This window comes from Taeniopygia guttata, chromosome 10 (assembly GCF_048771995.1).
Source record: "Taeniopygia guttata chromosome 10, bTaeGut7.mat, whole genome shotgun sequence".
Classification (NCBI taxonomy): domain Eukaryota; kingdom Metazoa; phylum Chordata; class Aves; order Passeriformes; family Estrildidae; genus Taeniopygia; species Taeniopygia guttata.
Window position 1 is genome coordinate 7,594,176 of NC_133035.1, and position 12,676 is coordinate 7,606,851.

The window sequence follows — 12,676 nt, forward strand, 5'->3', positions numbered from 1 at the left end:
AAGGAAAAGGAAAGGGGTAGTATATAGCAAAGAAGCAAATTATTGTAACTATTACTCAGTACTCAACAAGTATCTTGAAATAAAGTGACTTTAATGAGTATAACGGACATACATGGCTACTCGGGTTTTACTACATCGCTCTAAAAAAAAACCCAAGCAATCTCTTACAATGCTTCACCTTCAACCCAGAAATGTATTCACAAAAACACTGTTGACAACTTGAGATTTAATCACCAAACATGCTGTGTTTTAGGCATCCCTTATACATCACTCTTACACTTGTAAGAATTTGTACACTACTACACAGGGACCAGCCAGTAATTCAAGCCATTAAAAACCACTAGAAGGAAATTTCAGTTATTTATCCATTTCTGCATTTTTATTACGTTCATTTTCAAAAACCAGGGTAATAGTTACATACATTTGGTCTGCATAAACAGACAAAACCCTGCCTGTTGTTGCTCACCTACGTTCATTCACCACAGATGATCAGATCTATCTTTCCCATGCACAATGAAGATTACAAGATGGCTGCATTCTCTATGCTTCCGACAATGCCTAAAATAGTTTAGCCCCTTTTAAGATTCCTTCTGAACTGTAGAGCACTTCCATCCTGAAGGCCTGGCAAGACTGTTGCATGTATGTGCTGGAGAAGATACGGTCTTGCATTCTTTAAAGCTGCTCACTTCCTCCTTTTGAATTATCAGGCATTATCTGACTTGCTTTGCAAGTAGTAATATTGCAGATTGTTAAAGAGATATTGCAGATAAACTAATAAAATTAACAACTGAAAGAGGAAAAAATATAGGCACTTTATATGGTGTTTTATTGGGGTTTGCATTTTTGGGAGGTTTTTTAGGCTTTTGTATTGGGTTTTTTTTGTTTGTATTTTTTGCGCTGTTGTTTTTGTTTTGTTTGGGTATTTTTGGGGAGAGTTTTTTAATTGAAGGGCTTTTGAATTCAACATCTTACAAATACTCACAAGTATCTAATTCAGATGTTCCTGTCATTAAGTAGTATTGACAAACTTTATGCTCCATTTTTTGGTGTGCCTATTACTGTCCTCTGGCAAGGGAATATGATATCAGAGATATTTTCAAGGTTACCAAAATAAAAGTATTGCACAGAGCAGAGAACACATGCCAGACATGACATGCATTTATACACGAATTGGCAGAAATGTGCTTTTGTTTTATAAAACCCAGCTAAGGGAAAAATTTTTGCATTACCATTCCATTCAATCCCTTTGCACCTAAGCATCACAAGCACTAATTTTGCAAAGACATACTACAAAATACAGCCATTTGAGCTCTACAGTAGTAAGCACTAGACATTTTTAGAAATACACAAAACCTTTTCATTACTCAAAAACTCGGTCATCTTCATTAAATCACCATCTCTTCATAAAAGCCTTGGCTTCATTTAGCATTCAGGAAGATGAAAGAGCAGCTACCCTCCTTATGGATTACTTCTCTATTACAAGAGAATACTTTGCACGTCAAAAGCAAACACTGAAGGATTAAATGATATTGTAGTTTCCGCTCTTATTTGCAATGGGCAGTGAATAGAATTGCAAAGAAACAATCAGTGATTATTTTAAGCTGTGTTCTTTTGCAAGGATTATGACTCATGAAGTTGCTGCATAAAGAACTGGAACAGGATAGGTGTCGCATTGGAAATGGTGGAAACACAATAAGAAAAATGTTTGTCCTACAAGCAAAGCTGTCTGATTTAATCAGTTCATAGGGTAGCCACAATCGCTCTTGGGATAACAACCAAGACAATAGTATCTTGCATTCAAGTAAACAAAAAATAAAAATATACACAGTGAATTCCATTCTCCTACAGAAGTCTAAAAATACTTCTGGATTTTTTGTTTATACTGAATTAAGGGTAAAATGCATTTTAAAATCAATTTAATTTAACACACAGAACATGCACATTTATGGTCCAATATTCATTTGCATTTTACCTGCAAAATGTACACAACTAGAAACAGCCAAATTTAGATTTTGATTAACTAGGTATGTTTCTCTAACAATTAACTCAGCATACTTGTGTTTATATTCAAAAGGAGGAAATGAATACACCATCTAAAATGTAATTTTCACAAAATATGGCTCAGAGCACACATCAACATATAACTCCAGCCCAGCCTAACATAAGTTTTGGTGTGTTACCACTGCTTCAGCAACAGCAAAGATCTCTTCCAGAGACAAGCTAAACACAAAATGTGCCCTACAGTTTTGTTCTTGAAAAGCAAAGTAGAAGTGGTTCACCTTCTTACTAGAAGTCCACACAACTAACCACCTGATCAAGACACAGAGACACCACTGGCTCTGTAACTGAAACTGGCACAAAAAGAAACCCAACAAAATCTGCTACCAAAACAAAGCAAACCTGAGTAGTTTTAACGAATAACTCGCATGCTTACAAAAAACCAATATAGGCAACCTCTGCAGAAGATCAGGAGCAAGAAATCCACTGTAATAAACAAAAGTTACTTCCAGAAGAAAAATAAATGCAAAATTATCAACTATGTAAAAAAAAAACAACTTATTTCCCACATAGAAATAAATTGCTACTGTAACAAAAATGTACACTTTTGGACCATCTTTTAAATGCACTTCCATAGCCCTAATATGAAAATGTACTACTTGTCTGTCCAAGATAAACTTTCCTTAGTTTTATGCTAAGTTTTTACTACGGAGAGCATTTGTCAGAGTTGCAAAGTAAACACTTTCAGTCAAGTCTTTTTCATTTCCCCCATTCCAAATACTACTTTAACACACCAGCAACAATTATTCTCGTGTCAAGCAAGATTGTTCTGCATTACACTGGTAAGAACATGAAGTTTATGTATTTTAAACCAATTTCAGCCCTTTATTTAAAAAAAAAAGAAATCACATCTCTAGTATACAAGAATCTAACAAAGTCCTGAAGATTGAGTGGGTACTTTTTAGCCTGATTATCCTTTGAAAACAGTGAGATATTATGAATATAACAAAAGCTACTCTTTCTGATCATTCTTGGTATTCAGTTAACATCTTCACCAAAGAAGTACGTCCTTTATGTTTTTGAATGTTGTGTTTACAAACACAGTTTTGTTTTACAGATGAAAAAACAAGGCATTCATTCAAGACATTAAAAAAATTTATCATTATCTCATCTTATAGTCATAATAGAAAAAAATAAAAAACAAACAACTTTGCCCCTACAACCACTAGTAAATAATGCATTGTAGTATTTAAAAAGTCCATCAAGTACCAAAGTACCTCCAAATCATCAGGTTGAGGTATACAATAGAACTGGAGACTGACAAATTTTCAAATTAATTGAAGGTAAGCAAAAAGCAAACAAAACCCACAAAATTCAGGAGTGGCCGTTACAATATAATGTGGGGGGGGGAGGGGGGGGCGGGAGGGAGGGGAAAAGCCTTCAGATATTAAAAATAAAATTCCTATCCTTAGAATGATAATTTTTTCCCGTCTTTTCCTATAACATTTAATAACCAAAAGTGATGAAGATGAATACACTATTTAAAACTAATTTGCATATTCAATAACAATCTCCAAATAATTCACATGCAAAAGAAAATACTGCCGTTGCTTATTTCTTTATTTAAAATTGTGTGACTTCCTCACAGAAGAATGTACAAAACCAATCAAGTTTTGCTACATTTTTCTGAAGAAGTGCTAACACATTGAACCAGATAATGCCTGCAAAAAAAGGTTTTCAGAGAAGATACTTTATTTTATGGGGTCATTTATTGAAACTGAATTTTCAAGTATGAAAATTAGTATTTAATTTGAAGTAAATTTAAGATAGAAGACTTATTTATTATATCCCATAGATCACATCTGGCTCCATAGGTTCTTTAATAAATTTTATGTAGTTCTAAAAATGCTAATGTTATTTCCCTGAAAATAGAAACCTTACACACTACAAGAACACACTAGAGAACTGCATGTCCATAGTCAAGAGAGATCAGTTCAAGAAGCCTAGCAAACTATTTCAGTTTATGTGCAGCATTGATTTTAAAAACAGTCTCACTAAGTAGTAAGGTATTATATCACTGCCTTAAACAATCTTCTCTTCATAAATACATCAGCCCTGAAAAAATTACACTATACCTTTAGCAATTTCAGGAAAATATAGTTTACCAAGTTAATAGTAGAGAATAGGGTAGATTAACAGAAACTCAGATAATGGTATCTGCAGGCTCAGCTATGGATAAAGTAGAATCACCTGAGACAAACAGCTGTCACAGCAACTTGACAGCAGAACAACTAAGGGGTTAAATCCTCTTTGTGTGACAGCTGGAAAGAAGTGAGAGGAAGGGGGACTTTGGCAAGCATGTATGAACGATAAGCTTTTAACATGAAATTCCTTTGCTAAAGACCAAAAAGAGAACATAAACAAATAAAACCAAAAAAATGCTAAAACTTAGCACAAGCTGCAGACACAAAAGTTTTACAGGGAGAGATTACAAGCTCAGCTGACATTAAAGGACATACAAATACATAAGAATCCCATTGATACTGTTCTTCCCCCTCTTTCCTCAAACCATTAGTTCTCACATTTCCATTTCTATTAAATCTGTGGTCTGGATAAATACAAAATTTCAAATCGTATTCCTTCCACATGCCATTAAGACCACTCTCCAGAGCATCTGAACACTCCTCATCACTTACAGTAGATCAGAAAAATTTGGCAGGGCACAGAATTACTGGCTGAAGGGAGGCTGATGGTGGTAATCCCATGCTTAGATCCACATCAGGAAAGAACAAGGCACTACTACAATCCCATATCTTCTGAAGCTGTCCAGAAATAACATTGCAAAGATCTTCCTTGCACTCCAAACCAGTAATATTTATATGGGGATTGGAGATTGCAAGCTGTGCCTGTAACACAGTGACCACACTGCTGCTCTCATCTAAGGAAAAAGTTGCTGGAAATACAAGATTAACTTTTTGAAAGCATGCTTTCTACATGCAAACACAGCAAAACTCAGTTTCTCTTACTAATGGTGTCAAATACATCTCTAAACAGAAGACAAACAGCATTACTAAAAATTCTCACATCTTCTATTTGGAAAACAGCAAAGAATTTCTGACCAAGTGTCATAAGGTTTCATACTATCATCTTTCAAAATCAACAGCAATGAACAATGGACTAACACCTATTTCTCTGCTCACCAAGCTAGGTTCAGAATACTGAGCTGTTTTAGTAACTCTCCCTTTTTCCCCAATCCCCAAAACCTCAATATCCATATGACCACAAACACCTTGCAATACACTGCTTCAAAGCAGGGTTGTCAGCTCTCTCTACTTATCCAACATTTTTCCCCTTCTCCTGCTTAAACAGGAGTATGGAAGCAGTATCACACAGGAATATACATTATACTTCTCAAGGCTTTTCATGGCATGCCTGGTAATTTATCTTTCCAAAGGCAAGGAATGGAAGGAGGAAACTAGACAGAAGCAGTGAGACAGGGGCTGCCAACAGGCAATCTGCAGTCATGAGTTTATAAATCCAACATGTGAGGGATCCAGACTGAAATCCTGATCTCACTTGTATTTGGCCCATTTGAAGAGTAATCCACGGGTCTCCCCTACAAAAGAAATAGAAGGTAAAGAAGCCAGGACACCCTTCTGCTTTCAAGCACAAGGCTTCTTCAACTCTCCTAAAGCACTTCAGGAGAGGATGGAATTTAGCACCCCTCAGACCAAAGATTAAATATCAGGTTACCAAGTCTGATGGTTCACCTTTATGAAACGAGATTTCTTTTAATTAAAATTTTAAAATTAAAAAAAAAAGCTACACTGCTGCATGATCTAATGTTTAACAGGCCATTCCAGATTCCCAGCATTTAAGACACAATAAGAGTGCCTTTTCTCTTCAGCAATTGCATAGATCAATGAACAAAACCATTGCTCATCCGGGTAACTCTCCCAAATTCTTTTTTTTTTTTTTTTTTTTATTTGGGTGGTTTTTTTTGTTTGTTTCTTTTATATGGAACTGATGATGGAAAATTGAAAAGGAAATAAGAGTTCACAGGATTGACAAAGTCAGGATTTGGTAATTTTGGAAACACTGTTTGGTAACTTAAGAGACCTGCTCAAGGATTGCCATTGTGTCCATTCTCAAGACACATGACCCTAATTTAGGGACACTCAGGTTAATGGCAGGCTATCAGCTTAAATGGTCTTTGCATCAAGTCACTAATTAGCAGCCTATCCCAGTCCAGTGCACCCCTTACAAACTCAGTACATTAGTAGAGACAAGTGGAAAGGGCAGCCAGTCTCTTGAATTTGTAAAAAAGAGACCAAACCAATACAAACAGATATCTAAACAGATACATTCAGAAGTTTTTGCATGTGTCAGGAATGTCTGGATACACACAAGATTTGTGCCCAAAGCTCTTCACATCCAAATGTGCATACTTATTTTTCATGAAATTCAAAAGACTCTTACAGGCAAGAGAGGTATTGTATTTTGACAACTTAGGTCCTAAACTGTACCTCTTACTTTAAACCCTTATCCCTCTTTTCTGCTATACATCCACAATATCTTACTCCATCTCTTTGACTGATACCTCACTGATGTACACAGCCACATGTAAAAATAATAAATAATGCTATTAGTACACTGAAAACGTACTAAATTGAAAATTGTAGGACACAGAAAAACACTGCCTCAGAGTTATTCTTCTTTGCAAAAGACAAAAAAAAAAAAAAAAAAAAAAAAAAGGATTTATTTTAGGATACCAAACCTGAGATTAAAAAAAAAAATTAGTTACAGGAAAAACTGAGATTGAGATCAAATCTACTAAAAACCATAAAATTGCACTACCATAGCCTATGGTGTGCAGGTGCATATTGTGACTGGTTGTTAGTGGAATTACTGTAATAAATAAAGGGTGTTGGGCAAAATCAGTCATCATCCAAGTCTGTACTGGCATACATGTAGCTTAGACAACAGCAAAATAAGCAAAATGTCACTGTAAATCACAAACACTACCTTTAGCCACAGTAGTAACAGAAGACCCACCAGATTAAAAAGCTTAATGAAACAAACCTCTGACATTTGCCACCTTCTGCTAGAGTTTGTAAGACAGAAATGCCTTCATCTTCAAAAGTTGGTTTTGGAGGAGAAAAGAATGACAAGTTCTGTTTCGAACAAGAATTAAGTACAGCAAGTATGACAAGGAATATTTTGTGGCTTAACTCGCAGGCTTACATTATCAGGTTACTTTTCCAATATGTTTATTTTCACCAGCAGTCTGATCAAGTAATTTGACTTTATCAGCAGCTTACATGACTTACTGTCATAATATACTACAATATATCAGATTATTTCACTTATTTTATCTGCAGCTTTCATTCATAACTGATTGACCTGTAGAAAGCAAGCCTGCTCCAGCTATCTTTTAATCAAAACAAAATGTTCATCTGTTAATCCAAGACAGCAATTTCTTATAAATTATAGAACAGTTGTATTAGCTGTTTTATTAATGTAAACCAACTACACATATATTCCTAAAATATAATCACAGAAGTCTTGCAGAATTAAAGCAAACCAAGCTTGTTACATCAGGATTAATAATATACACCCCAGTATTTCCAACACTTCACAAAACCACACCTGAAAAACAAACAAAACTTAGCCATTCTTTAACAGCAACTAGTTTGTCCTTTTAAACTAGGGACCGGTGGGGAGTAAGGAAAAAGCATCATGAGCATTCCTTCCTTCTAAATCACATTTCCCAAATATACATTCTTAAGAGCCAGATAGATATACAATTGATCTTCACCTACTTAATGGGGGCCATTAGGCTGAATCTCAAATCACTGACAGGTTGGAGGGGGAGGTGTTTGCAGATGTTTATTTTAAGTTTAAATGAGTAAGAGGGGGCTCTAAAATAAAAAACAATGAACACAGTCTTACTCCAACTAAAAAAAAAGAAAGCACTTTCCTTCAGTATGCTCGTAAAAATATCACAAAAATAAAACTGAGCTTGATGGGAAAGACATTAAAGCAAGCTTCACTTCTCTAATTGCCATCAAAAACACTGACAGACTCTGTAAGAGGCAGCAACACCCAAAGAAAAAAAGAAGCACTTTTTAGGAATCTGCACACAGTGTGATTTTCAGTCCTAGATAGCTCAAAGGAATAAATACCTCCTCTTTTCATTTTTCTCTTTAAAAAGTGACCTCTGGTCAGTTAAAAAAAAAAAAGCTTTTAAGTATTTTTTGTCCTAGAAGTTACAAAACATTTGAAATTATAGCAAGACCACCAATTAAATCAAAGTACTTAGAAATTAAATGCCTGTACTTCATCACTGATCTTGACATAGTTTTTATACAATACTTAACACTGTCTCAGAACACAACTAATAAAGAATTTTGTCACCTCTCAAGCCTGCAGAGTAATCACCCTAGGTGAAAGCTTAGATCAGAACATTACCAGATTCAGGGTATATAACCCGTAAATTTCTACAACTAGAAACATTTTTTATGAAAATCCATTAATATATACTACTATAATTCCAAGGGGAACTCAGCTGAGGTTGTAGCTTGTCTGACAGTTGTAGTGTTGTACTGAGGATTGGTATTTATAGGAGAATACACCATATTGGTAAAGAAATTCAAGGAGTCACACTGCTTCTCTTAAAAGAAACTATTATTCTATTAAAGAAACTAACTATTCTGGTATTCTCTCTTTTTCTAAAGCATCCAAGGGAAGAAAGAGAAGCATTACCTACAAATAGAACATATCACATTACTTAGCAGTGCTCTAAGACCTAAAGTAAAAATGAAAGCTTTATTATTTAATAGAAAACCATTCTACTCATTCAGGAAAAGAAAGGACAAAGTGGGATGAGATGCTCAGGTTGTGCTCCCCACAATTAAGTTTTAGGTACCTGAATGTCTTTTAAAACAAGCTTCAGAGAAACAACTCTCTTAGATATTTGTATTTTTTAAAAATTTAAATATTAACTACATTGTAAGACAGATTTGCTGTCTTACTATTGCCATTAACTTAAACCTGGTACTTTCAAAGAGGAAGAGAAAGCCAGTAAATTTATTTTAGGAGAAAACCTAACAAACTTCTTCAAGTATGTAACAATTATATTTGCTACATAGTTTCATTACATTAAATTTGAGAGTCTCTGGAAAGTTTGAAAAATAACTGCATGGAGAACTCTTAAGATGCTTTTAAAAACAAAAAGCCTCGAATGTTACTAAAATGCAGTGTCATTTGGACTCTCGAAGTAACAGCCCTAACAACCTAAAAGGCTAACAGGGGATGTCACTGCAAAACTTCAAGCCAGTACTTCATTTTTCTACTAGCATTCTAAACATTTATTTTCATTAACTAAAACACAAACATCACTTTGTTGTATCCATAAGATCAAAAATATCATTTCACTGTATTCAAACAAGATGAACCTACATAAAAAGTTTTATCAAAAACTTACTTTGGTTTCTCTTTTGTAATAACTAATAAATACTCCCTTTAGGGAATGACACAAAGCATCTGTTTTAAAATTGCACTTATTTCCTAATACAGTCTTAGCTCAAAGGTCTCTGATACAGGTATTAGGTGGTCCTTGTGATAATGTGATAACACATTGAAGCCACAAAACACATGCAACATGTAAATATACAGTTACTTGCTTTCCAGATGCATGGATAAAGATTCAACACAAGAAAATTCTAGCTGTCAAATCTTTGAGAGCTACACAGTACTAGAAAATTGTATTAAACTCACATTTTGCTTAAATACTGCATTTAAAAATAGCATGTCCTTGAGTCAGGAGTATTTAACTATTAGGCATTTTACAGAAGTTTTTTCCCTTCATACAGGGGGGGCTAGGAAATTCTTTAATTGATTAGCTAGATTTGATTTTCTCAAACAAAAACAACACAGTCAATCATTTTTAGTACAACAAATACACAACTTCCATGTCAGTATGGCTAGTGACACTCAACAGTACTGTAGCTAATATTGTAAGACAGAGAGGAAAACCATGGTTAAAGTTAGCAAAATACACTATAAAGATCAATACAGCACATCTCTAACTGATCTGAATATCTTATGAGAATATGCACAAGATTAAAATACTCTAAGAAGATGGAGACTACACTGAAACATTAAGACCCAGTGAGATGAACATTATGTATCTCGGATGCATCCTACCTGATCCACTGAACTGGCTGCTTCCTAGTGTAGTTGGTCTGGTTTTTCCACTATTTACAGGTGGGGAAAACATCTGCAAAACAAGAAAAAAGAAGAGACATGTTTTAGTTGGCTTTGAAAGTCTGTGCTGAATTATTAATGTAAACAGAAAAAAGGTTAATAGGAAACAATAGTTTTTCTATTTCTGCTTGAAAACAAACAGAATGCAAGATGCATGTTTAGACACACAAAACCAATAAGCTGAAGTACTCCTTGAAATTTATTAATAAGACCAAAGCCTCATTTCTACATGAACATAAACAACTTAAAAATAAAAAGACACCTACTACTACTGTAACTATTTCAAGTAGTTACATGACTTACATTTTTTTACTCAAAATATATTTCTTACTGACCTGCAAGTATAAAGTCACTGCACAAAGACAGCATTTAAGATCCAGTAGTTTTGTATTGTATTTATAAATCAAGAGCCTTTTTGGTACGTTAAAAGCAACACACAGAAAATACCTACAATTTTCTTAGCCAAACCCATCAATTAATAACTTCTTTTATTTGTGGGAAGTAATTTTTCTTTTGTTAAAATAAGAAAAAAAAAAAAAACAAAAACAAACAGAAAAACCAAAACAAAAAAAAATCAAAGAACAAAAACACATTCAGAAGCCAAGGTACCAGTGCCACACGCCAGCTTAACCAATGTTAATTATTAGATTATGCCACCACTGGGTCAGCCTGATTTTAACCAGTTAAACCAATTGACCCAGCTGGTATTACAGTATTAAATCTAGAAGTCTAGACATTACATCAAAGTTCAGGTCTCCAACTTGGCTGAGGCAGACCCAGCCAAGCCCTGCACGCTGCTGCCCCTGCTCCTCATGTCGCACGACCACGGAGCAGTCGTGAGAAGACCTCAGAGAATATCCTACCGCACTGAAGTCCAGCAAGTCGCTCAATTCCTTGTCAGTTCCTATAGCGGCCATCCTCTGCTGCTGAGAATTCATCTTCCTCCGCTCCTCCGATCACCTTTCTAGGGCACAGGGAGAGGCACAGGCAGCACTTCACGGCGCGAACCGGCCCCGGCGAAGAGGGGCCTCCGGTACCTGCACCGCTGGGGCGGGGTGGAGACTCCCGGGGGAGCCCCGCTCGGCCGGGCGCGCTGAGGGAATCGGCGGCAGCGCCTTCCTCGAACTAACCAACTCTCTTCAAGTTTCTCAGGCTCCCTCCTCGCCTCACTCCACTTCTCCCCCAGCCTCGAGCAAGGCACGGTCACGCCGCAGGAATTAAGTCCCCCCCAGGCAAGAGAAACCAAATAAACAGCCGCGGCCCGGCGAGGTCCGGAGAATTAGCGAGAGATTAAGTGACTCACTGTCCCCGCAACAATGGGGCTGACGAGCGGGGCCGGACGGGCCTCAGCAGAGCCATCTCTGCCCCGGCATTATCGCGCACCGCCGGTGCCGGCTCCCCCTCCCCCTCTCTCCCGACCCACCCACCGGGGGCCGCGGCCGCCGCTCCGCGCTCGGGACCGCGGCGGGCCGGGAGCCGCCCCCGCGCCGCACGCGCACACGCGGGACCGGGCGCGCGCGCCACCAGCGGGGGGGGGGGCCTGGAATGCGCGTGCGGCGGCGGGGACGGGAGGGGCCCGCGCCTTCCCTTGTGCCGGCGGGCGCCGCGGGGGAGCCGCCGCGGCCCCGCGCCCCGCCAAGTTTCGGAGCCGCCCGGTCCTTTATGAGCGCGGGCAGCCGCCGAGCGCCGCCCTCGGGGGCTCGCTCCTGCCCGCGGTCCGCGGCCCGGAGACCCCGCACGCCCGCCCCGCCACCCGCGCGGCCGGCCCCGGCTGCCGCCCCTCGGGTTCCCCAGCGGAGCCTCCGCCTGCCCCGCGGTCTCCCCGCCGCCGCCCCGGCCAGCCCCGCTCCCGCCCGCGCGCCCGCGGCCCCGGCCCCTCGCCGCCGCCTCTGCCCCTGCGAGCGCCCGGCCGCCGCTTCCCTCCCCCCGCCGCTCTCTCCCAACTTCTCGCGGCCGCCCGCACTCACCCGCTGCCCCTGTTCGCTCCGGTGACCAGGGCCGGGCCGGCGGCGGCGCGCGGGCCGCGGGCTGGGTGGGAGGCGACGAACCGAGCGCTCCCCCCCCGCTGGAAGGAACTTGTGGGTTCCCTCAGGCGGACATTTTTTTGCTTACAGAGCCTCAGCACCACGTTCACGGCTCCGGCTCCGTATCCCTCCGCGTCGAGCGCCGCCGCCTTAACCCTTGTCGCGCCGCGCCGCTCCCGACCGGGGCGGGCGGGGATCCACGGACACCCCGGGAGCCGCCCCGGCACCCCCTCGCCCCCGGACGCCCCAGCAGATGGGGAGAAGCGGGGCCCCTCGGGCCGCTCAGGGAAATACGCACCCCGCGGGAACAGACCCCTCCCCACCGCTCCCCAACTCAGCCAAACCGACAGCAAACCTCGACATGCAGCACTGCCGGCAATGCACGT

At 39.5% G+C, this 12,676-nt stretch overlaps 1 protein-coding gene across 6 annotated transcripts in view; it reads right to left on the minus strand.

The window, feature by feature from the left end:
* Positions 1-12,374, minus strand: part of TCF12 (transcription factor 12) — a 158,991-nt gene extending 146,617 nt beyond the window's left edge. For all 6 annotated transcript variants that reach the window (XM_030281176.4, XM_030281177.4, XM_030281175.4 and 3 more), the window contains exons 1-3: positions 12,234-12,374; positions 11,130-11,230; positions 10,207-10,279 (exon numbers count right to left, since the gene is read on the minus strand). In XM_030281176.4, the coding sequence (XP_030137036.3) occupies positions 10,207-10,279; positions 11,130-11,204 (148 nt within the window). In that variant the 5' untranslated portion in view covers positions 11,205-11,230; positions 12,234-12,374. The remainder of the gene's footprint in view (positions 1-10,206; positions 10,280-11,129; positions 11,231-12,233) is intronic.
* Between the last annotated feature and the right edge of the window lie 302 nt (positions 12,375-12,676).